At 45.7% G+C, this 26,030-nt stretch overlaps 1 protein-coding gene and 1 long non-coding RNA gene across 2 annotated transcripts in view; both read left to right on the top strand.

Moving 5' to 3' along the window:
- The window catches only part of LOC144098524 (uncharacterized), a 29,135-nt gene extending 13,371 nt beyond the window's left edge, over positions 1 to 15,764 (top strand). The window contains exons 6-15 of the mRNA XM_077631233.1: positions 4,235 to 4,382; positions 5,709 to 5,777; positions 5,863 to 5,950; positions 6,128 to 6,279; positions 6,991 to 7,092; positions 9,491 to 9,582; positions 13,268 to 13,363; positions 14,079 to 14,153; positions 14,245 to 14,338; positions 15,565 to 15,764. Coding sequence (XP_077487359.1) covers positions 4,235 to 4,382; positions 5,709 to 5,777; positions 5,863 to 5,950; positions 6,128 to 6,279; positions 6,991 to 7,092; positions 9,491 to 9,582; positions 13,268 to 13,363; positions 14,079 to 14,153; positions 14,245 to 14,338; positions 15,565 to 15,666 — 1,018 coding nt within the window. The 3' untranslated portion in view covers positions 15,667 to 15,764. The remainder of the gene's footprint in view (positions 1 to 4,234; positions 4,383 to 5,708; positions 5,778 to 5,862; positions 5,951 to 6,127; positions 6,280 to 6,990; positions 7,093 to 9,490; positions 9,583 to 13,267; positions 13,364 to 14,078; positions 14,154 to 14,244; positions 14,339 to 15,564) is intronic.
- Positions 15,765 to 24,275: 8,511 nt separating this feature from the next.
- On the top strand, positions 24,276 to 25,950 carry LOC144098522 (uncharacterized). The gene is made up of 3 exons (XR_013307194.1): positions 24,276 to 24,404; positions 24,958 to 25,141; positions 25,768 to 25,950. It is a non-coding gene; the product is annotated as an uncharacterized LOC144098522 (long non-coding RNA).
- Positions 25,951 to 26,030: the final 80 nt, after the last annotated feature.

The raw sequence follows: 26,030 nt of genomic DNA, 5'->3' as shown, positions 1-26,030 counted from the left end.
AATAATTACTTTCTTGTTTCAAATCTACTCCACCTTGGGGAATTCCCCTAAACATTTTACCAACGCTGTTCACACTTCGAGATATTGATTAATTCGCTCTCGCCTTATCACAAGCTTGCCTTCCCGGTTAGCTCTGTTGGTCGAGCGACTGCTCCGGTGAATCGGTTGTCCCGGGTTCGAACCCCGGTCCAGGATGAATTTTTCGTTAACTGCGAAGTTTCTGAGAAAGCTGTATAGCTTTCCTTTGTAGCCGTATGGCTGAGCTCGGGTGGATGTCAATGAATAGTTACTCCCTTGTTTACTGCTGTAGTATGGTTACAGTGATGTACCCTTCGGCTCCTGGCTGGCCGTGTGGAAGGAAGTCTCGGCGGCAGGCGGCACCCCACGCATCCCTCCGCTACCCTCCGCGCCAGGCTCCCTCTAAATCTAGATACGCCTCGTTCACACGAGGATGAATTCCACCCCTTGGTCAAGTGCGGAGTGAGCACACGTCACAACAGACGTCATGCCGTTGGGCGCCATTGCGTGGGGGCCCCAACCACACACGGGAGTGAAGAACCTTTTGCTCGGCGGGCACAATATCTCGTTGCTTCAACACAGAGTGAGACGGGGCCACCTCCGGCGGAGGCTAACAAAGCGAGCAGATAAGCTAATTGAACCCAGCTGTGGCGGCGGGGGCCATGCTGGTTCCCCCTCGCCTCCCCACCACGCCGTCTTCCAGCCAGTGACGTCGTAACTTCCACCCGCCCCTCCCTCTCTCGAAGCACCCCCATGTGAATCTCGAACGAGAGCCTCGGTTCTGGCAGTTGTGTTGCATTGGTGGCTTTTTATTTTCTTATTTCTTTGTACTTCAAAGACACCCCCCCCCCCCTATATTATATACTTTGTTTCCTTAATTTAGTGATCGTGCGGGGAGAATCATGATATCATTTTCTTCTTTAGCTACGGCGGTCTATGTCCAGCGCGTAATTTTGCTTTTTGAACGTGAAATGTTTTTAGCCCCAATTCTCGACCATCTCATCGAAGTTCCCACCGAAATCACGGCGACACTGCAGCCGAAACTGCAGTCGAAATGGATGCTAATTTCCATGAAGAACATTGCTGTACATGAGAGTTAAGATAGCAAAGCCCCGCGAGCTGGAATCAAACACACGACAGCGTGAGCCCGGAAGCTTGCTGGGCTCCCACTTTATCTTCAGCGCATGATATTACATGACGCGTTTAACGCGTCCAGCCACTATGTCATCGTCCGAAGGGCAAATAAATTGCTTTAAAACAGGTATTTTCTTATATAAACCGCATTTGCTGAAGATCATCATCAGCAGCAGCAGCGGCCTGACTACACCCACTGAAGGGCAAAGGCCTCTCCCATGTGCCTCCAATTAACCCTGTCCTTTGGCAGTCGCGCCAAAATGCCAGCAGGTAGCCAAAATAAATGATTCTACACAGACTGAGCTCCACTTGGAAAAGTGCTGTTCGTCACACTGATAACACCTGGCGGTTCTTTGAGGGCGCTGGTAGCGACTGGACTAAAGAGGTCGTGACTCATATCGCACTGACACATAAGAGGGAAGAGCAGAGTTCATTATTATCATCATCTGTCACTCCTCACGGTTGATACAATTATCCTGCAAGTCAACCTGCTCGGCGGCTCTAGGGCTGCACTAGTTGATTGAGTTTGATTACTGCGAAGCCTGCAACTGTCTTCCAACCATGAAGTGCAAAGAAATATTGCCGCCGGAGCTTGGAAGCGCTTGACTGATTTGCAACGGCTGCTTCATACGGCCTCACACGAACGCGAGAAAGCAGCAGAACGCGTCACTATAATGACAAAGAAGAAAAGAGTGGGAACGTCGTGCTAAGCACCTATACAATAATCTTGTCTGGGCTGGTTCAAAGATTGCGGCTGGCGACATTTTCTACTCGTCTCAGAGGGTAGCTACATTTTCTGCATAGCGTCTAGTTCCGTCACCTAATTTCGGCAGCCAGACAGATAAAAATTTTTAGCGCTCGCACTATACGTGGAAGCTACTCGACACTGGCCTTCGGTCTCCGCCATGTACAGACTTCCTAATTTTTAATAATATAGCGCGAGCGTCGACCAAACTGCTGGTCAGCGCCTTATAACGGCGATAAGCGTGCAACACGGCGAGAGTTCGCGCATGCGCACGAAGGGAGACCGTCGTCTGCGTCGTCTGGGACGTCCTTTGTCTCTTTTCTTTTTCCTATTACGGGACGCCATGCGGGTGAAGCAGAGTTAAGATAAGATAAAACAAAAGGGAAGAGATACAGCAGTACGTGGAAACCATTGCCTGGAATGCGAACCTTCTGATTTGAGCAACCCTATGCGAGATGGGAACACGACAAAAGGGGCACCAAACAAGCTCTTTAATCAACCTTTCAGTGTCCTGACGATATTAAAAAAGCATCGCAGGTTTCAAACGTCTCAGTATCACATCTTAGTCATGCACATAGGCTCTACTGCCCACCGGTTTTTTGAGAGCAGATACTGTGGCAGGGCGTGTGTCCTCGTTATCGGAACAGCGTAGCAGACGACGCTCTCCCTTCGTGCGCGTGCGCCAACTCTGGCCGTGTTGCACGCTTATTGCCGTTATAGGGCGCTGACCAGCTGTTTGGTCTACGCTTACGCTACATTATTAAAAATCAGGAAGACAGTACAGTGGTAAGAGGTGCACTTCTATTTTACAGTGGGGCAAAGTGGAAAGATCACGGGCATAATTAATCTAATTCTAATCCCACCAGCTAGAGAACGAAAGCTAAACCGTTCATTGGTGTCCGTACTTTTATTAGCCTGGTCGTCACGAAAACCAGAAGCGATCCGGTTATTTGCCAGACAGAGCTTGAACAATATGCTTTCTTCTAATGATTACAATCCTTCTGCCCCCAAGTGCAGCAGCAAGACAAATTTTTAGAAATGATATTACTTGACACTTTCATTATGCACAAAAGGAATTCATTCTACCTAAGCCAACTTGGTCCCAATTACTTCTTTGCCATCAATTTGCTCGAAGCGAAAGGTTCTAAGTCGTTTATGTCAATAATAGTGCACGTTACTGGGCATTGTTTTGCTTTTTAATGCGGAAGCACTACTTCAGGAGGTCTAACCGGCTCACTGAGTTTTTGTAAAGCTCAGCCTTGAAGGTGACATTGGCAAAGCCTAGCATAGCAGCAGCCCATGCAATAATAAAATCAATATTGCCATGATTGGGTTTCGAACCCGCAGCGGCGCGAACAGAGCAGCTTCCGCTGGCCACTGCAATAGAGCACTACGCTATTGCTGCAGCAGATCACGCCTCGTGTTTAACTGCAAAACTCTCTGGCGCTGTGCATTGCACATCGTCGTCTTCATCAACTTCAGACTGCGGCGTGAACAGATCAGGTCAGCTTAGCCTCGATCAGAGCTTAACCTGAGTCTAATATCGTTGCCAAACGTGCCGACGACCCACCAAAGCAAAACCATGAGCCAACCAGGTAAGCGCATGCTTTCGCATGTCAACTCGGTGTAACTACGTTAAGACCCTACCACTAACAAAATATCTAGGCTGGCTAGTTGGTGATACATATTCAAAACTAACAGCCGCCGCGGTGGCTCAGTGGCTATGGTGCTCGGCTGCTGACCCGAAAGACGCGGCTTCTATCCCGGTCGCGGCGGTCGAATTTCGATGGAGGCGAAATTCTAGAGGCCCGTGTACTGTGCGATGTAAGTGCACGTTAAAGAACCCCAGGTGGTCGAAATTTCCGAAGCCCTTCGCTACGCCGTCCCTCATAGCCTGAGTCGCTTTGGGACGTTAAACCCCCATAAACCAAATCAAATATTCAAAATTAACAGCGCAAAAAACGGAGACGAAGGGATGACAGGTTCAAACGCTGGCTCTCAACTGAAGTTTACTCACAGGAAACAGACAAATACAAGGAAACAGGCAACAACCAACCTTACTATCTTGCATGGTAGTGAGGTGCCTATCTTGACCCAACGTTGTAACACGTGCCTTGTGGTTTTGTTGTTTGGTTGCTGCCTCTTCCCTTATATTTGTTTGTTGCCCGTGAATAAACTTCAGTTGAGAGTCAGCGATTGTCCTGTGTCTTCCCTTCGCGTCCGTTTTTAGCGCTGTAAATTTTGCATACCTCCCCCCCCCCCCCTTTTTTTTTTGTAATTATTTCCCCTTATTCGCTGATGGAGAGAGTAAATCTGCTTTCTCTCTCCTCCCTACAGTTCTGCGTACTGGATACCAGAAGGCAGCTCTTTCGTCGGCGCTACTGTCACGCTTGGAGTTGCCTTTGGATTCTTCTACGCCTTCTTCGTAGTGACGCTCTACGCCGCAGCAACGTTCAGAAGTCGGCGAAGCTGCGGAGTAATAATTGTTAGTGAGTCCCACATACTCCGTTGTCTCCATTCTGCATGCCTCCCTAGGCATTCTCTGCTTGTCGCAATTTTCGCTCCATTCGGGACTGTGGGCGAATCACTTCTTTTATAGTTGTTGCCTTTGGTGCCGGCCCGTAAATATTCGCTAGGCAAACTGCAGGCTCGTTAGCATGACAAGTGCGAGAAATCAACCGTAATTAAAGCCGAAGAAAGTAATTAGTGGTATTCTCTCCCGTTAGCTGCTGGCAGCCCTCTTCGATCCATTAGCTTAACGATCCAGCTTTGCTCCGACGGTTGCCCGCTAATATCTCGCCGTAAGCCTCGTTTCGATACGACTTACAGCTACGCGTAGTGTAGCATCGTATATCTGACTGTCACCGTTTACTTGCATTAGCACTGAGCGTCGTGAGTTATATGTGCAGTATACAGGCAAAAGGTCACGTTTTTCACGATAGCCAGAAAACGACGTCCCGCGCACATACGTCCACTCGCGTACAAAAGTTTGTGGGGGGCGTATTCGCAGAAAAAAAAATTTATTGCGCCGCGGTCAGGAACAGCAGATCATCAATACGCATTGAAATGTGAAGAGACCTGCGGAATCCGTATACTCAAAAAATACAATCTGCCTGGCTAATGAGGCTATCAGAAATAATGTTTTTTCCGCAAATCAGCGTCCAGCAAACTTTTATCCTAGACTGTACGTGAAACAGAACCACGGATAGATAATGCGGAAGTTATGCGCATATCAGCACGGACACTAGTTGAAGCCCAGTCTTGCGTTATTGGATATCCCGGTTATCGCAGAAAAAATGCACTGCCGCAGCTATGAGAATGGCTCCTTGGTTGACGAAGCATGTCTCGTAATATCGTTTGCAGCTGCGACAGCGATAGAAGCGTCTGCCATTGATCCAACAGTGCAGTAGAACGTATAATGAAAGCTAGCTGTTATTTTTCTTGCTTAGATATACTGCCCCTTTGCCGGCGCTGACAAATTTAAGGTAATTTTCAATGTACTTCATTCTGGCGTCGACAACACATTTCTTAGACCCCCACGTGTTTCATAATGTGCATCCTTGAAGATGTGCATATCAGCTTATTTATTTCGCAGTTAATGCGTCTTCCTTTTGCGAACACGGCGTTGACTTCTGCACAGTTTCGGCGCTCTTTCAAGGCCGCAAGCCACGGTGTGACCCTGTAGACCTCTGAGCCCTTGTGTTGCTCCCCTGCAACGACATTGTTTTCTCCAGCATTCAAAAATGTTGCCACAGATATAAGAAAATTTATTTAATTTCATTTTATGATTCCATCCTTTTTTTCTGCTTAGTCTGCTATGGAATTCACGTATGGCATTTCGAATACTGCAGGCTTCCTTATAGGAACATCGCTGATTGAGGTAAGCACACTATGCGTAATTTATGCGCTAGTTCTCAGTATACTGGAAGCTTCACAACTTTATGCAAGCTGCCTTTTCGTTTCAGTGGTGGCCAGATGCTATACCTTTCTTCATTGCTGGTGGTCTGATGTTTTTGGGATTGCCGCTCGCTTTGTCAAGGTCTCCCGCCAAATGTAAGCATTTTTCCAGAACTTCTCAAGGCACAACAAAACTGAGCTCCTAATATCTAAAAAGTAATCCCTGGGGGGCATTTAAAGACATCAATCAGATTCGAGTATATCCACAGACGAGCCCTTTCACTGCTTTAGCTATCGCCTGCACACTTAAACCAAACTTTTGTTTTTTCGAAGCTATAAAAATATCAAGAGATCAACCTGACCAAAACGCCGCTCAGCTTTTGATAACCCCACCTATGGTTATCAGCATAGCGAACGTCGGAATCACTATGGCGGCCTTTGGATTTCATGATGGAACATTGGAATTTCATCTCAAAGAGGGGGAGGTAAGTGCATTTGAAATGTTCATTACAGTCATTGAAATGCGACAAACGTTCCTGTGAATAATTTATAGTGAATTTCAAATATCTTGCCATGAGCTGCTATGCTAAACTATACACGATTTCCACAGCTATTTCAAGTAAGGCAGTTAAAAGGGCGTATCCTAAGACGTGACACTACTTGAGAATCCTCGGTTCAAAGGAAACAATGCTTTACCACTCCTTGCGCATTAGGATCATTAAATAATGATGGCTCATGGTCAGTGCGCACGAATATTGAATTAGCACATACCATATCGTCAGCACAGTACTGCAAGCAGTCATTCAAGTTCTGGAGGCTGCTTGCTTTGTGTTTAAACTAGAGTGAGTCCGCTAAGCGCACCGTTATAGTCCTAGATTGGTATTCCATGTGCCTTAGATGATGCCCTGAGATATCTGAGACATGCGTGGTAAGATTGTGTTGAACGAACTTACTCTTGAAATAATGACGCTTCGTCATTAATTCCATAGAGACAGCTATCATCTACAGACAAAATAAAAGTGCGCTAAAAGCTATAAAAATTGTACAAGACTAATTTTGGGCGAACAGACCACTTTCAGTTCCCCTAATAAGCGTCTATACTATAGGCCTAAATCTTATGGCTGCCTTTGAAATGTTCTTGTTTGTGTGCTCGACGTTACGAGTCAAAATTTAACTTTGTTTTCCATTTTTGCCAGTTCAGACTACCTGACATTGAGGTGGCTGCTGTCTTCGCTGTACTCTACATCATGTACGCTCTCGGAGCGCTCTTCTGGGGATATCTTCTCACGTACAAGATGGTGAGACTTTTCTTTCACATTTACTTTTTCTCATATATTTAGAGAAATTACTAAGTCCTCGAAACCTATTAGGCCAGCTTTCTTTCTTCGTAAAATATCCGAAGCCGCAGAATCAAACCGCAGTTCTGAGCAGTGTCTACACTTTATTGACACCGAAAAGAAACCGAAACTATATCTTCCTATTCTTGATTTGCGGCCTATAGACGAATACAAGTCGTCAAAAGTCAAGTGTTTGTCAAAAACTAGCACCTTATGCATGGGGTTTAAATGTCGCGCTTTAGTGTGACCAACGCTTCCAGATTGGCTAGCGCCATTTTTTTAATAGCGCTGCAATAACTTTGTACAGCTTCGATTTATTAGGCGCTTATTTCATTAATGTCGCGTTTTAAGTACTTTAATTTGATCTACAATTCTTTTCTTTTGTATACGGTAAGCACCGGTAAGTACATAAACAAATTGAAAAAATGCAAACAATTAACGCATCAATTTTTGAAGTGTTTTAGTTGCTTTAATTGGAGCGGTTGCCGAAGTAAGCGCTCACGTTTCAGTGCGCACATGGTATTAAAGTACTACAGAAGCTTAAGTGCAAAAGCAAAACTGTCCGGGGGACCACCCTATATCCGTTTTGAATAACTGCGTATAATATACGGCGTGTCATGCTCCAGAATCTAACAAATTGCAAGACAGAAACGTTTAATTGATGTTTTGCGTCCTTAGAACGCAGTGATAAGCACGCTCCGCAACTGCATTTCAAATGTTGATTGCTCAGCTTGACAGAAGCTGATGTCCTATGAAAATTCGTTCTGCTTAAACAGAAAACCAGCCAAGAATCACGAACAAATCGGAACGGTCGACCAGATACTCCCAAATACGCTGTGGCGTTTAAAGCAAGTTTAGTATCTGAAAAAGAAAATCTATCGTTTCGAAGAATAAACAGACGCGGCATTCATCAGCATAGAGAAAAAGAGCAGCTAGAGAGCAAACCTTTTACCAAAAAGTTTGACACGTAGCAAAATAATTCAGCTCAATGTTAGCGCAATTTCCGTTGTATAACGTCGCTGTGGGCGGTGTAATCCATTCTTGACCGGAATAACTCGCGGTGAGTCATAGCAACTTTGTGCATTAAAGTGGCTCCTTCGTGACTGCCGGGAAATAACTATTTAAAAAAATAGAGTTTAGAGGCTCTCCACTTCTTCCGGCTTATTAAGAAGTGGCCGGCATTGCTGCACCTTAATCCACCCACACCAGTGATTCCTCGCCCAAGCGAGCGTTTGCTGAATGCCAATGCAGCTCCATATCACGGAGAAAATAGACAGGAGGACGAACTATATTGATAGGAGCGCGCTGCAGTTGCTTTATCAAGTGGAGCTACACAGCGAATCATTTAGATGTCGCAGCGACGTACATAGAAGCCCTGATAGAACGTTGTCCCTTCGGAACCCTATCTTAGCACTGCATTTAGTATCGCAGCAATGTCGACAGTTGGTGCGTCGAAGAACTCGTGTCTGGCAAGAGGGTGATGAAAACGGAAACTATGCGAAGAAGCGCTTTGGTGCGCGAAAGAAAGAAGCAGGGAAGAGCAGAGGGAAGCTCCGAGTTCGTGACGTCGACATGACATTATTGGCGCACGTTGTATGCATTGCAGCGCACTCGAGTCACCGCTCCTGTCTGCCTTACTCCTGGTCCACATGTGTCATGCGTATATGTACCGTGATAACGTTAAATTTAAGACGCCGATAAAAAAAAAACAGGAAAAAAAGACGTTTCGGCTCCCGTAGGGGAGCCCTGTCGTTTGGCTCTGTTTTTTGTTTTTAATCGGCGTCTACAATTTCACGTTATTATGATTTATCCCGGTCAGACGAGTTTTCGTCCAACTCTAGACTTCTTAATGTACCGTCTTTAATAAAAGTAACCGATCAATGGGGTTTGAATCTTAGCCGTGTAACGGGACACGGAGAACCCTTGTCCTCACCTTGCGGAACCTCCTTCTCTGCAGGAGGGAACTAAGGGCTCCAAAGCACGGCTCAGGAGCAAACCACCTTTGTCGCTCACTTTCGGCAAAGGGGGCACCCCAGAGTAAAAGCGCTAAGTGAGGGGAAGGGTGTCAAGGTAACGGCGAAGCGTCACATCGTCACAAAAGAGGAGAGTGATATGTCTGGGCAGGTTCTGTCTTAGAGCACCGCAGTCTTCACTGAACGAAAATTAAACTTGCTGTTCGCGCACTTGTGATAACTTTCCCGAGAACTTACGGCAGGTGGCCTCACTTCTCGTCGCTTTAGCGAAATTGGTCATACTATCATCCTTAGCCCGTAACTTCTTTTGCAACTTCTTTGTATCGGGAACTTTTTCCTCTTTCTTTCTTAGTTACGCACTTTTATATGCTTTTTTTATTTTTCAGGAGAAAGAGGACGTTTCGGTTCTCCTTGGATTCGTAATCTTGACCACGGCCTTCCTCTTCGTGGGTCCCGCTCCGTTCCTGCCTATTCCGCCGTGAGTTTGCGTGTCTGTCACCCCCCCCCCTCCCCCCACGCCCCTCCCACACCAGCGTCTCTCGAACGTGTTTGCTTACTAGCCGCGCGAGGAGGTACATAGAGGTCTGCTGTGTACTGGCCTGAGCTGAGCTGGGGCACCACGGTCCCGAACTCAACTGGGTTCACGACATTACCAACACCAATTCTGTCAGCTACGCATAATTATTATTATTATTATTATTACGAAGAACGCTGGCAAATTTAATAGCTATGCAAAAACATAGAAATCGAAATTTACCATAAATGTTAATTTTAAGAATGCCGCGAAGTTTAAGACGGCGGCAGCCAATGAAGCTTCCAAGGCTGGCGACACTTTTAAAAGTATTCACGGCGCTCGTGAAGCTTACTGGTAACTCCCCTTATGCGTACCTTGAGAGAAGAGATGAATAATTGATAAGAGTAAAAAGAGAAAGAGGCGCAGATATAGCCTTGGGGAAAACTCTAGGATTCGCATGGTTTACTTACGAGTCGTGTAGTAGAACTCATGTACCCCCCCCCCCCCCCCCCCTCACCCCCCCACCCCATCCCCAAAGTCTAAAAGGTCTTAAGCAGTGACGGGGAGTAGTATTCTCACTATTATGATTTAGAGCTTCAAGGTAATTATTGACCCTCCATCACATGGCTAATGAGCTAACCTGTGGACTGAATACTTTTGACGAAAGGTACACATACATCGGATGGTTGGCTTTTCTTCTCTAGAGGTTTGCTGCCCCGCCTTCGCCGGCACGGGTCGGAGCTATTCACATGCACGGCTGGGGTGCACGCGCTCCCTAGCCCTGCATGAGCCATGCTTGCGCTGATCGGCCTCTCGAATTTGATATTTTATCCGTGACTAGCGCTTTCGTATTCGCTCTTTCATGTTGTACTATGAGATGAGTAGACGGGCCCAATGGCGCCGCGCTGTATGCTGTAATGGGTTTGAAGTGAATCTGACGAAATCAAGCTTGAAGAAAGAAGGGGTGGTTGGAAAAAACCAGGAGGGAGTCAAGAATAGTCACTTATCTAGTGACTCTAGTCAAGAACAACGCTTCAGTGGCCCTTCCGATCATACCTCCTACCGTGCATCTAAGCGTTGGTCAAGCTAATAGGGTAAGAGGCGCCACCTGTTAGCCTTGAGGCGATGCAAGTGCTGCGAACAATGGCCTCCGAGACTGTCTATTGGACACGTTCCAAGTATCCGCTTGGCAGTGCTACCTCTGTATAGGACGGATAAAATAAGTAATTCCGCCTTCATTTTCCTTACTGAGCAAAACATTTGGCGATATTTATCCCTTTCCCGACTTGTTAAAGACAGATAGAAGTCAGGAAGATGGGATTCTTGAAAACACAAAACATAACAGGGCCGAGTTATGGGACTGCGGCTCCTCTCCCTCGACCCTTGTTAGCCTTCTTTTGTTTTCCCTTCTTATGAAAGTCAGGAATGCGTACGTGAAACATCCTAACGCTGTAGTTTAACCGGCGTTATGCGGATGAAGAGTCAGGCAACTTGCTAAATAATAATCCTGATGTTATGATGTGGTATATGGGATATTAACGACCCGAAGTGACGCATGGGCTCTGAGGACTGCCGTAGTGGAAGGCTCCAGATTAGTCGAGACAAACTAGAATTTCTTACCGCACGCTAATATTGCACAGCACAAGGGCGCCTTTACATTCCCACTGCATTGAAATACGGCCGACCCGCCTGGGATTCGATACTGCACCCTTGGGATTAGTAGCATTACGCCAAAAGCACTAAGCCAACGCAGCGGGTGATGTTATAATGGAGTTGCTGGCGTTGTTTAATAATGATGTTATACATCAGTTAGCAAAGGGCACATTTTGGTATGGGAAGTAGCGCAAAGCACAACAAACTAGAGACAAAAGCGGCGCACACACGCGCTGTGTATGTGTGTCGCTCTTTCCCACGTTGCGTATTTTTTGCGTTGCCTTCCGATCGGAAATGAATAGCTTCCATCCAGATAACTTAGCTTTCATCCAGTTATGCGTAAGAGGGACAGTTAGGTGCCTTGATTAATTGTGATCACGAGCTCAATTTTAGTTGTCCTTGTCCTGATAAAGTTACCTTTTTAGGTGAGCTATTTTTTTCAGGAGGATACCTGTAACAGACTGACACGTGAGTCACACTTCACAGAATCAAAAGCGCTTTATTGGAAGAACGCCACTGCTTAAATAGGTACGGCGGTTGCCAGTTATCAGTGCAATCGGTGATAGCAACACAGGCACAAAACTAGTTCATGCTCTCTTGTGGCACACCTACGTCACAGCGCGTGATTGCACAATCTATCACAATACCTTTACTAGTGCAGACGTAATAGGGAACTAACGACAAGCTAACACACAAAAGCGCTAACTTCCGCTCAGCTTTATTCCGACTGCGTGCTGTGTACACTTGCGATCACAATGAAAGCATCATCATCATCATCGGCCTGACTACGCCCACTGCAGAGCAAAGGCTGCTCCCATGTCTCTCCAATTACCCCTGGCCTTTGTCGGCTGCGGCCAGGGTTCAAAATTTTGAACACTGATGGGGATATTACTTACGATGGGCTACATGCCTCTCAACAAATTAGGGGACTAACAGTGATAGTTAAAAGTTAGCTACTCTATATTAGTTAACCAGCCTACTACTTAGCACATTTTAGCTATATTATGATGCGGTATACAGCTGGCAACACTATGCCGAAAAAAAAACGTTTTTATAACTCGAAAGTCCCACTGTTAAAAATTCAGAACTTCTTAGTTGAAACACACGGCATAACAGTTCTATCTAACCGGTACGGAGTATGAGACAGAAATATGGAGGTTAATTAAAAAGTTCAACTTAAACTGGACACAGCGCAAAGATCTACGGAAAGGAAAGAGATAAGCGTATTGTTTGCAGACAGGAATAGTGCAGAGTGAATCAGAGAACAAACACGAGTTAATGCCAGTCTAGTCAAAAACCTGATTTGCTGGATTATCAGAAAAACAAAGGCGAGAGCAATCAGAGCAGACTTTTTTGTTTGTTTTTGAGAGTGCTTGTTGTGGGAATAGCGGCAGTGGTAGAAGTGGTTCAACACTGATGACAGAAATGATTCGTTGGTGATGCCGTTGCTTAAAGGAAGAAAAAAAATCAGTAAGAAAAAAGGACATGGGCAGAGCATGCATTGTGAAGGCAAGTCAACCGGTGCTTTTAAAAGTAATAGAATGGATTCCATGAGAAGGCAAGCGTAGTAGGAGGCGGCAGAAAGCGAGGTATGCGGGTGATGTCAGCAAGTTTCTGGGGATATGGTGACCGCAGCTGGCACGGATATGATTTAATTGAAGCTATATGTGAAAGGCCTTTGCCCTACAGTGAATGTAGTTAGGTTGACGACGACGATGATGATGATGATGATGATGATCATGGTGATGGTGATTTATTCATACACTACACTGCAGAGTTAAAGTTAGCACATGCGTGTGTTTTCTCGACGTCCTTTCCTTGTCCAGTTTCCTTCGCCTTTGTAGGCATGTGTTTTGCTGCGTTGCTGAAATGATTAAACAGCGGCATGTTGCGCTTTGATCGCAAACTTCTTTCTAATATGCGCCCACTTTGTACATTGACTTACTTGCCGGTGCTTAGTGTGTGGTGCGAATTTTCATAAGCCCACATTATGCAGATACCTCTGGATTGTGTACATCACGCAAGGCGCGATTGGTTTCGGCGGCGCTGCGGTGGTAGTGGGAAGCTTCAGCATGGCCCTCAAGAAAGCAATGTAAGTTGTTTATGTTCTGTTGTCACATAATTTTTATGCGCGCGCAGTGCTTATTCACTGCTATTCGCTTAGTCATAGATGAAATGTAGTGATTGATATCATTATATTTCTTCACTAATATAGTATATTTTCAACACGTGTTTTTGTTCAGTCAAGTTTCTTCATTTAATCACACTAATAAGTGAAGCGCTTCAGGGCAAGTTAGCAATGAAAATCAGAGTACTGAGATTACTAAGACAAGATTCCTGTGTTTTTATATTATTTTCTTAAAGTATTGCACATTGAGTGCGCATGGTAGCACGAAACGTACAATCCTTTGTTTCGCCAACCAGCTGCTGGTATAAAAAATATGTTAGGAAAAATTGTGAGTGTACGTGTAGTTGGCGCAGCTGTGATGTCAAAGTTGTACGTAAGTCATTTCATGCTTCGTCGTCCCATAATTTGCTTTTCGAACTCAGCCAATAGTTCTCTTGCAAACTCACGCTGTCAGTTGATCATTTGAGCTATGAATACATACATGCATGAACAAACATGTTCCGCATATCAAGCGTAATGTCTAGAGGTTTATGCGAGAAGTACAATGTGTGACTTTTTTTGTGTCAATTCAGTTGCATCGCCTAGGTCGTGTTTATTTTTGTCTGTAACAGCAACACTTCTTCAACCTGTTATTTTCTGCAACTGCCTAATAATTTATATTCATCTGTGAATCTGAAAGTGAACGAGGCTTTCCGGACAGCCTGTGGACTTATGCAACTGTGTGCGGATTTCTGTTCAGCGCAATTACAATTGGGTAAGCTACCTTAAGTTACTCCTTTACAAGAGCGTGTCTCATTTGGCATTGGCAAGAGAGGCAACTAAGACTACCTTCACTTATTCAACAGATCGTCGATAGCGCCACTGCTTAGCAGGTATGCGACAGAAAACATACGCTACGAAAATGCGGCTGTCATCATGCTTGCTGCGCTGACCATCTGGGTAAGTTTTTTTTTTATTTTTCCAGAAGATGAACGCCGTGAAAAAGTCGTTTTTTTTTTAACGCAGTGAGCGAGCGTCAAGTACAGAAAATTATTTCGAGCTGGGACGAAAACAGTGACAGCTAATTGCAATGAAATGCATACCGACTGAAAAAAAAATATAACTGTATTGTAAGCTGTGTATCGTGAGTTGTTTGAATCAAAATATAACCATAACTTAGTAACTGATGGCTGTAGTTTGCGTTTGTTTTAAGATGACGGGATCAAGTAGCCTTCTGATTGGAGAAATTTGTGGCTCACTTGATATCCGGCTAATACCTCAATAGCTATCGAATCGAGTGCACGATGAATAAATAGCCGAAGAAGAGTAACTTCAGAAACCCAGAACATTTCAGTATTCCCACAATTTATTCTAAGAGCAAAAGTATTCTACGGTTTGGTTTGGTTTATGGGGGTTTAACGTCCCAAAGCGACTCAGGCTATGAGAGACGCAAAAGTATTCTACGTAGCAATCTTCCCTAGCGGCGACGCTGTTACGGTTGTTTGGTTTTGTTATTATCATTTGTTCGGTGAAGTGAGGATTGAAAGCGTCCGTATACATTTACATAGTTCACGCGCTTGCTATTTTCTTTCGCGCATGAAGTTATGTGCACGTCAACATACACGCAGCAAAGAAACTGGCTGTGTTGATTAGTTTAATCTGCGCTTCTGCCTCTCCTTGATCGGTTGTAGTGCGTTCTTGCGCCAGTTGCTACCGCTCTGATTTATGCACTGTAAGCTTCGATAACTCGCTTGATTTGAGCCTTGAAACGTGTCAGTTCAACTCAGCCACTGTGCAGAAACTGCCGTTCTGCTAAGGAAAGTTCCTCACAGAATGTATGTAGCTGATATAGCACGGTGCAACCACGACAATCGCCAGCAAGTTGTTTTTAAAAACGTTCGCTTTCACACCACCATCCTTCAATGTATAAGCTTCGTTTCGTTCATGCTACTGTTTCATCAGTCAGGGCGATTGATCAGAGCTTATTACATTGCCTTATCTCTTTGTATAGTTGCTCGCTTTTTTTTTCGCAGAGCACAATATGGGTCGTTATGTACCTTCCTGACAATGCTATTTGCTCACTCGCCGGAACGTTGCGATGGTATATATCTTAGCCAAATGTTCATAATTTTTCCTAGACCATTATGAGTTTGAGATTTGCTACACTCACCACTCTTTCTTTTCAGGCGATCGTGAGCTGCGGATCATGCGTCAGCAACTTCAGAAGGAGGCGGACTATTCTTCGCTATACAGCATCCGATGGGGCATACAGGAGAAATGAGCTTTAACCGAAACAGTGCTGTTACTTCTCACTGTGCGAAGAGTAAATGCGCTCACAAACGACAACAACATTCGCAAAGACGCAATCTTTAATCGCTCCAGTAACTTATTATCATGCACAGAAGAATTTATTTTCTTTTTCTCCAAGAACATTCACTCTTCTCAAGCATTCTCGACGTTAATGAGATTAAATGCGTGCGAAAAGTGAAAGTACTTTCAAATCGTTATAATTAAACATATAAATCAAAAACAGCTCTGAATGCATACGCCATATAGCCATCTTAATAAAGGAAGTTCTTTAAGCATCAGTCATTATGGCACAACATTTTGTACCTCATATAATGAGCGCTTCTGTATGCCTTATATCATAACAAGGTAACCATGTGGGCTAGTTGGTGTGTATCATACATAACTTCACCAGCGAAAGAACGGGAACACCAGGAGGAAAAGGACACAGGACAACGCTGGACTCGATTCTTCAGTTGTCAGTCCAGCGTTGTCCTGTGTCCTTATCCTCCTTATATCATAAGTATCAAGTTTTTGTAAAACGGGTACAGCTCACTTTCAGCCGTTTCTTTCGTCCGTTGGTAAATAATAAAGAATTAAGAAAAGCCCTGACTCACCAAGTCGCACAGAAAATCCAAACTGAAGCTTTAAACGCACGGGGTTGCAAAGGCTCAGTTGTAGTGCTGTTGCAGGTGGTCGGCTGTATTAAGAGGTTGTCGAATATTGCGTATACTTAAGAGGGATGGCCGCTTACATCTCGCGCTCATACATCACTCTGGAACTATTCGAATGTGTTTAAAGGTGACACTAAAGAGGATCGATAGCGTAAATTGCTAAGTACGATCGGGCCAACAGACTTGCAAGCGTATCAATGGCTGCATTCGGCGTACGCCAGGACAGTGGAGTGATTATCTTTTTATGCTTTGCAGGCACTACTCCTTACGCTTATTGTGTCCACTTTTCTCCATGCGAATAGCTTTTAGTCGACGCACGCTTCATGCAACCATTATGGTCGTGCTTGGATTTTATGTATTGCATACTTCCCTCTGATGGAGCATTCAAGAAAAAATGCGTGCTTCGCAAAATGCCATGCCTCAGTCAAAGTTCTCTTTATGGACTGTTGGCGCGTCGTCTATTAGGTTTTCTGAACTGGAACTGATAGAAAGATAACAAACACATGTATTACAGGTAAATGCAAGACTATCATCATTCAGTACACATCGGCACAGGTTACATCGCTCCATGATAGCAACAACAAAGAACGAAAACATACGGATAAAAATGCTGCCTATAGAACGCATCCAAACGTCTGTGCCACATTTACGCCATCAGCAGACCATCACACTGGCAGCAAACGGCGGATCGTCTACAGACAATGAAAACAGCACCGAAGACTAATTACTAACCTGTGACAGTAGGATAACAAAGATTCAGCAGACTGTGTGCAATGCGCTCCGCCGCTGCTGCCAAAGTGAAAGGAAGCGCCCCAGCCGGGGCCGTGGAGTAGCTTTCTTTGTCAATAGGTGGGAAGGTACTGGTTTCTCGAGGGAAATGCCCTATGTGGCGGCTGCTGCAAGAATTATCCTTTGGCCCCTCTGAGACAAGCGGTGAAAATATATATATTTCTCGTGTCTGAAAACATAAACCTGGCTCGGATATTTTGGTGGAAAACGATAGGAACGAATGAATGGGACATGCTTATTCTTGACTGCCGAACTTCCAGCCACATGACTTGGCGCTATATCTGAAGGCACGTATTGCCTGCTAGATACCAGCACTTACGGGAGATCATGCAAAATTACCAAAATACTTCACAACCCTTACGCGTAGACATTCGTAAGAAACTCCGCCCTGACAACATAACATTTCCGTAGCGTCGATCCTCATCGCAGCTCCATAGAAGCCGAAATAGATCTTGACAGTCCTGTACAAGGTTTCGCCCTAAGTGCATTAGATCTCTCAGCAGAGATTTATCGCTCTATTCAAACCTGATTTGTACGAAGCAATGCCGCATTTCTTTATAACCTAGAGGAATGAAGATAATGAGACGCGAGTCAATGTATTGAATGCATTTCAAATACTCTATGACCACCATGAGCGGTGATATAAGAAAATGAATACGTAACGCACACTGTAAAATATGGCGGGCTTCAAAGGGACACAAAGGCAAATTTTGGTTTAGTTTGGGACAGTGAGGTGAACTAAATCCAATTTTTCGTTCCGTCTAAAAATCGATTCGATGGCTCTTTTTAGGATCGTTGGTGTTTGTTTGGCGGTAATTATTGCTTAAATAAAGTGAATTTAAAATATTTTGCCCCACTCATTTCACTCTAGTGACCTCTATACCTACAGAAAGAATCTGTGAACACCCAAGTGAAATGAATGGCAGTGCAGCCTAACCTCTAGATCTGCACCCGAAATATTGTGTCGACGTACTGCAGTTTATTTGAGCAATCAGCTGTCTGTGACGGCGATGGCGTTGCCGTATTCACTCACTTAATGAAGGCAGTTTTTTTTCAGAAAAAGCTGTCTTCATTAATGAGCCCAGATCACAGGGTGCAAAAGGAACTAACCCAACTGGCAGCTGCAGCATCACTTAAATTTGAGTGTTAGTCTAGTAGTAAATAGACCCCATACTGCTCTCCCGGAGGCCTGCGTGCCGTGCCGGAGAGGGCAGGTAGGGGGGGGGGGGGGGGCGGTTCAAATAATAAAGTTATTCTGAACTGAAAGCTGTCTCCTTTTAGAGGGGCAAGAGGGAGGGGGTGGGAGGAGGTGTCTGTTACGCGGGGTAAAATATTCATGAAACATTTGAAGCGGTAAAAAGGGGACCGAATTAAGGGGACACTTAAACAGCTCCTTAAGGGTGTGACGTGACAGAGTTCATGCTTATTTGCCAGATTTTTACATCTTTAAGCACACTGATCAGCAAAAAAGACACGCTAGACCATGTGATACAGCACAAGCCACACAAGGTTTCCCTTAAACCAACTGCGAGGAACGTGCCTATGTGGCCTAGGGCTAGCGTGCCTGAATCGCAGCGGTTGGGTCCTGGGTTCGATTCCTAGCTTTGTGTTCCAGATTAATTTTCAAAATAATTAATTTACTTCACGTCCATATTGCCATAAATATATTTCGTGATGCTACTACGTGATAGTCCCAATTTAATGCGAGTCTTAATCATTTTCATTCTACTGCTCAACGTGTAACGTCAAAACCCTCTCAACCAATGCTGAACTAGTGTGACAACTCGCGTATCTCTTCTTCCGAACGTCCACTCTAAAGCTGTCGCGTTAAAGTGTAGGCTTCCTCTACTTATTTTTTTCGCCACTACTGCCAAATAATACAATTGGATGTCCAACGATACTTGAGACAGATACTGCGCCATTTCCTTTCCCCCCAAAAAACCAATTATTATTATTATTAAAACAATATATTCTGCAATGGTTTCCTGATAAAAAATAATAATATTAATAAAAAATGAAAAATTAGTATTTTGGGAAAAGAAAAGGCGCAGTATCTGTCTCACATCTCGGCTGACACCCGAACGACGCCGTAAGGGAAGGGAGGAAAGTGGGAGTGAAAGAAGAAAGATAGAAAGAAGTGCCACAGTGGAGGTCTCCGGAATAATTTCGAGCACCTGGGGATCTTTAACGTGCACTGACATCGCACAGCACACGGGGGCCTTTGCGTTTCGCCTCCACCGAAGCGCTGCCGCCGCGGTAGGGTTCGAACCCGGGTACTCCGGCTCAGTAGCCGAACGCACTAACCACTGAGCCACCGCGGCAGGTCAGTGGAGGGCTTCTGGGAGAAAAAATTGGCAGACGCTTAAGCTCCACCTTAAGTGAAACGCGGTAGCGTTCCCTCGTGGTCGTGCACCCGCTGATTTGGATGGCATATCAGCAATCAGAGAAGGGGTAGACTCAGAAGATACGTGCACCATCTGCAGGGCCTGCGCCATGCATAGCGAAGGGGGTTTCAGTGGGTGCCTACAGGATGGCGCTACGACTGCACTCCAAGCTAGGTAAATTGTACAGGAAACGCATGGTACTTCCTTAATCCAGACACGTGCAATTTACATGCTCATAATTACTCATGTATTCCTAGTCAGATCTCAAAGATAGGTGTCTAAGAAACCCGTGCATTCACTAGATGCGCGTCCATTAATATTCTGTCATCGAACCGTCGTGGCGGAGTAGAAGCGTCCCCGTCTTGAACTCCAAAGGCCCTGGTTCGATTCTCAGCTTCGACGCCGGTTTTCCTGTGCCTTGAGTGTGCGTGCCCTGCGATTTTTTTGCAGCCCCCGAATATTTCCGTGCATGCGCAGTAAAGGGCTGTGCCAGAAACTACGAAATCGGCTTTACACGGAGAAGAGAAGCTGTCGCTTCAAAACGCCTGGGGACTGCGATGGACGTCGGACAGAACCAAGGGCGCCCGTTCGGGGGAACGAAGGGACGGTACCATCAAGAAATTACCCGTTTCCGTCAAAAGTCGGCCCCACTGTGGACAGCTCCCCGTCAGTATGAGTTGGAGCCCGCGGCGTGCACGGACTACATGTACTTTCGGGGAGGTGGAGCCGCTTGCATTGCTGCGCTACAGGAATTAGAAAAAAACCTGCGATTTCTCCTCCCACGGGTTGAGTCGACAACGATTGACTCAGCCTGCTGCAGTGCTGTTTTGATTGGCTCGCATCTTGCAAAATGCTCATCCAGTGTCTGTTCAAACTTTGCCATTTGTAATAGCTTCGCAAAAGTTCCTTTTTCTCTCTTGCCCTCATGTGAATAGATCCCTCTTGAGTTTTCTCTACTGCTCGGCCCGTCTCTGCTTCAGCAGCCCGACATTTGAATATGTAATGAAAACGGCGCGACGAACGAGGACAAAAGTAGAACACATAGGACAGGACCAGCTGGTCCTATCCTATGTGTTCTACTTTTGTCCTCGTTCTTCGGGCCGTTTTCATTGCATCTTCAAGCATGAACCAACAAGCCCAAGCAAGAGTTTTACTTGACCGACATCTGACTCGGCCCCTCGCTACCCTTCGGTCTACTACAGGAGCAGACGCAACGCAACAATAGGGACTCTACGTGGCACTGTGGGATGTCCTACAGCGTAAGCTTTGGGCTTCGAGGGCTTTAATGAGATCTCATTTGGCTCCAGTTTGGCAACTGACGTGGCGCCTACCTTGAAAGGCTCGGTAACTGTTGCGAAAAGCTTTGCCTCCCTCCTCGAGTACCTCCATTCATTCTTGCCGCCTAGTGGCTCCGCGAGAGGTACACTATAATACACATGCACTCGGACCTCCGGTCCTCGAGACACCAAAGATGTCTGGAAAGTACCGTATTCCTGGTTTCCACGCTTGCGCAAAAGGAATGAGTATGGATGCCGTGAGCTAATGGTCAAGAAGCAAATTGTCTACACTCAATATCCCCCAGCATTCTCGCCGTTATTGCCCTAAACTTACCGTAAGCTTCAGTGATATTGTGCAACTGAGAAGGGTTAGGTACCTTGCTCGGGCAACACGTTCATACCCAGCAATTCTGGACAAGAGCATTATTGAACGGAAAACCATTTATGACAGCAATTTTTTCATACAATGTAAGATTTCATTAAAACAAGCAAATATCTGGATATCACCCGGCGGCGGTGTCAAATTTTTTTATGTAAACCTTTTTGCTATTGTCAAAAGCGTTCACCATTGGTTTTTTATGAGTGGGGTTTTAAATTGGCGAGATAAATACGTTTCTCCCATTTAATGGCGGCTGACACTGTTCAAAGCCGCCAGATCCCATCCCGTGATCGCGTACGCTACCAAGCGCGCGCCGACCACGGCGGGCCTTGCTCTGAGAGAACAAAGGAACGACACACTGGCTGACACAAACAGGCATTTATTGCTACAACTACAATAATGCCAGCTAGCAACAAAACAAGCTGAGGAATCGGGGTCATCCGACTCACCAGCAAGGTTACGAGCGAATGTTCGCCCACCCTAAGGCAAAGGATACTCCAAGGCCGGACGGGACCAGATACGGGAGCAAGTCTCCCCGCCACTTCCTCACCCCGCTAGATGAGCGGAGCCGCGAGCGACACGTCCGCTCGCGTCGACGATCCCAGCCGAAGAGAGTGCGCTCTCCCGCGCGCGCAGCAACAACGTCCTCCGTCGTGCTCGTGTCGCCCTCTCTTGTTAGTTAACGTAACTAACCAGGAAAAGTCACGTGGCGGGCCCCTACTGAGGTGAAGCCGTGGGAGGGTGCACCGCGGGAAAGCAAACCACAAGGGGAAGCACGGGGCTGAGTCCCCACATATGGGAGTCAACTGTTGGATGCGACCGATGCAAACCCTTCAAAAAAAAGATTTCGCCACATGTAAGATGAATAGACCGTTATCTTCAATATTACCGTAGAAGTATCTTACAATTTTTCAATGTTTAAAATTTTTGTCTGAAATTGCTGGACATAGTGCATTCGATCGTGCTACCCGGTACCAATCGAAGCATTTCCCCCCTGAAAGGAGCGCTCCGTCAGTGCTATTTGCGTTAAGTCATCGTCGTCACCTCGGCCGTCACAGTAGCTGATGCTCGTCTAACCTTCTCTTCTGCTGCCCTATCTGTTATTTTTGTTCGCATTGCTAGACGCAGCTAGCAGTGACAGCAGCCTGTTCTTTACCATTTGAAAGAAAGAAGAACTGGAGATAGACACCCCAGCTTCGACTACTGGTTACCTGGAACATCTTGGCCCAAGTTTTTGGGGTGAACATCGCGGCATGCGAGTATAATGCTCACGGTGATCGGCCGTACCGCAGCGGTGGTCCAGTGGCTTGAGCATCCGCCTCACATACGGAAGGTGCAGGGTTCGATCCCCAGCGCCACCGGGTACCCATCGGTGATGCAGTGGGTGCAATCTTTACTCTGTTCTCTTACTCGGCTTATTTAGGGTGAAATTCTTTGGAAATGGGTCTTTGACCGCACCTTGACTTAAAGAAAATACCTTGTGCCATGGCGCCCTTTGGTCACAGACGTACTTTCGCCATAATAATTTATCATCATATACTGACCAGACATTTTTTTGCCGAGCGGCCATAAATCTTTAACCAATCTTAAATAAGGTCACGTCAAAACATCAGGTGTCATATGCTTGCTCAGAAAGGAAACAAACGGAACCGTGAGACTTTTAGAAAAGATGTTTTTTTCTTCGTTTTTAATTACGCATTCCACCAAGAAAGCTGGAACAAGCTATGAAAGAAATTCCAAAATGTAGTTCGGGCCTCAGAAGTCAAGTGTCTCTATACTTTATTTTCATCTGGTCCAGGCGTGTCACGTCCTCCTTGCGGAGAAGCCCAGCATCTTTCCTATGCAAGCACAGCTGAAGCACGTGCCCATCAAAATTCGCCAGCGCTATTCGTTTGCACTTCTCGAGTCTTGCTTACTCAGAGCCTTTGGCGCTGCGACCGCCGGAGGTGCCCCTTCTACTCTGCTCGAGAGCTTCCCTGATTTCTGCACGGGCGACGAAGGCTGAAAGGAAGCTAACGCGCGCACAGAAAAGTTGTTCGTTTTTTTTTTTTCATCACATTTCTTGTATTGGCATGGGTTCCTCGCCGGTAGGCTACGCCTGAGGCATTTATCGCGAGCAAGGCAGATGGAAGCAAAGGTGGTAAACTAGGTAACGACCTTTTTAATCTTGATTATCTTCACTTTGCTGAGTACGGAGTTAGTGAAAATATTTTTGGCTCTCAGGGCACGTGAAGGACAGTGCAATAGGCAACTGAGAGGCAATGAGTGCTTTTGGAAAATTCACCAGCTACAGAACCTCAGTTACACTGTGGTCAGCGGTACTGGGGTTTCATTGCTTGTATTAGCGCATTCTGGCTCTACCAGGAGCAGCTTCGTTAGATTGCGCTGGTCTCAGAGGGAAGAAATCATGCCTGCACCAACGCCGGTTAGTTCCAAATGTGCAAACAGCATCGTTTATTTTTGTTTTGTGAACGTACACTTATATTTTCTTCAGCTCCTCTGTCATTTTGCGTAGAAGGATTTGTTTTTTTGTCTGCGCGCGCAATATATGAGCATTGCGTGTTATTTATTGATAATAATTTCGAGGTATAACTTCTACTGCTAAGGACACATCCTTAGCTACTTAGCCATCTTAAATGAACGTACTTTTGGGTCATAAAGTATTTCTCCATTTTTTAGTACAGGTGGCCATGCGCTGTACAGAGAACTTCTTGTAAATAGCCGATTCGCGGGGCGCCATGGCAGTGACATTGTGTTCTTTAACTAGATTTATAGTGTTTCTAATTTTTTAAGGAAGATTGATTTCTTGACAATGCAATGCACATTCGTGGTTAAGAAATTGAAAACAGCGCAATACTGAATAGAACAGGGAATACTGTGACCGCTTTTCGCAGTGTGTAGTTTTGTTTGTTCGCAAGCAACTGGTACCCGTTTCTGAACTATACCCTTTAAACGCATGCTGCTGCGTTTAGCTGTTACCAGTGTACACGGCAACAAAGAGAACGTCAGGTTTGAGGAGCAAGCGATATCCAGGAGCATGTGAACAGGCGTTGCGTTGCACTAACGGCTGACGCTTATCTTGGCGCGTATTTCCCATAAAAGACAGGAGAAGCACAAGCATGAGATAACGGCGGCCGATAGCTCCCCACGGACTGGCACGCGCGGCCTAAACCAGCACTTCTCCCCGAGGACTCAGCACGTCTGCCACGACTCCCGCAAACTGCGTGCATAAACAAGGTTAGTGACTCCCAGTTCTGCACTAGTGGTGCGCGGTGTGTACTCTGCATAGGTAGACTAGCTGACAGTTATTAGCAGTTATTGACAGCGTATAATTTTTTTTACCTAAATCAACTGTGTTGTATCCCTTGTATGCTATTTGAGTGCGAAAGCTCTACTTAATGGGGTCGAACCCAACCAACAATCTTGTGGCGTCGCTTACCTTGAGGGCGCAGAACTAAAATATTGCCTCGACCGGGTTTCGAACCCATGGTGGAGCGAACGGATCGGCTTCGCTTGCCACTGCACGAGAGTACGCATGCTATGAAGGTGGTGTTCTGTTCTTCCCTTAGCTGCCTGCACTGTGAACCCCTCAATGTGGGGCTGCATATCTAGACAGCGAAGAGCTTAATATTTTTCTTTAATTACAGGTTCTAAAAGGTGTGCGAGCATCTATGCATAGCTGCTGTTCTTGGAAACGATTGGAAACCGTGCAAATATACCCATATCTCTGAGTGTTCTAGAAACCTAACACTGGAATCCGTGGCTTATCGCTCGCGTGTATCTTTTCCAGCCATCATGCTGACATTGCGTCAGATTATGTTCATCGCAATACTCGCCCTCTGCTTGCTCGCTGTCGCGATGGCGGCGCCGGCCAAGAAATGCCCGAGTTTCTGCAAGAAGGAGTGCCTGAACCCTGTTCTTTGCCCTCCCCAATGCCAGGACTGCTATATTGGCTTCTTGCTTTAGTCTCGAAGGTGAGTTTGCGGTTATCCGCGAAAAATACAAGATAATACCACTAAAATGAAAGTTTATATCACTTTTTCAAGGATCGGTATGACCGCGTGTATGCTGGGCCTGGCGGTTTAGCACCACGATAATTTTTTTTAGCCATGTTAAGTCATGATTAAAAGACAGAGGTTCAGTTGGATGTACCCGCGCGGACATAAGTAAGCGGAGCACGAAATTTCGTTCTAAGTGGAAACACGTCTTCCCATAAGGAATGAAGAAATGTTGTTCATTCATGAGAAAGCGCACTGGCGTCCCCTACCAGTACGGATGCACCATGACTTGCAATTACTATTGGGCAAGGCGCGAAAAATGTTGGAAGCCGATAGCGTGCTCCGTTTACTTTTTTCCGCGCCTGTTCATTAAATTAGGTCCTGGTAAGATTCAATGGTGAAAGTCTCGAAGGCATCGTCTTGTATGCACACTACCTTTGGAAGCATGATGAAGTTCTAAAAAGTGATCAATAGCGCGAGATATTGTGTTTGTGCGCTTCAATTCGCCAATTGATATCGTGAAGATTTCATAGGCGAGATGACCTCAATAACCACTTAATTTTTCATAAATTCCTTGCATTCCTTTATACCCTGCCTTTCAGAACGACGACAAGTTGAGAAAGCTCATCGGACAAAGCCAAGCTTGTTTTTGATAATAATTCAAGAAAATGGACAGCTGTACTCACGCTCGATACAGCCTAATCTGTGGGTTCGCTTGCCAATAAAGTCATCACAAAGTTGTCCGTACTTTTCAAAACAATAAAGTTGCATACGGTATGTGACCAGCTGTGCGTCCTCTCATGCGTTGCTTGTGGTTGGTCTGTATGTAGCCGTAGTCCGAGCGAAATCATCACACTCACCAGTT

This window comes from Amblyomma americanum, chromosome 7 (genome assembly GCF_052857255.1).
Source record: "Amblyomma americanum isolate KBUSLIRL-KWMA chromosome 7, ASM5285725v1, whole genome shotgun sequence".
Lineage (NCBI taxonomy): Eukaryota > Metazoa > Arthropoda > Arachnida > Ixodida > Ixodidae > Amblyomma > Amblyomma americanum.
Note: the sequence above shows the minus strand (reverse complement) of the source record. Positions and strands in the feature narration are given on the sequence as shown.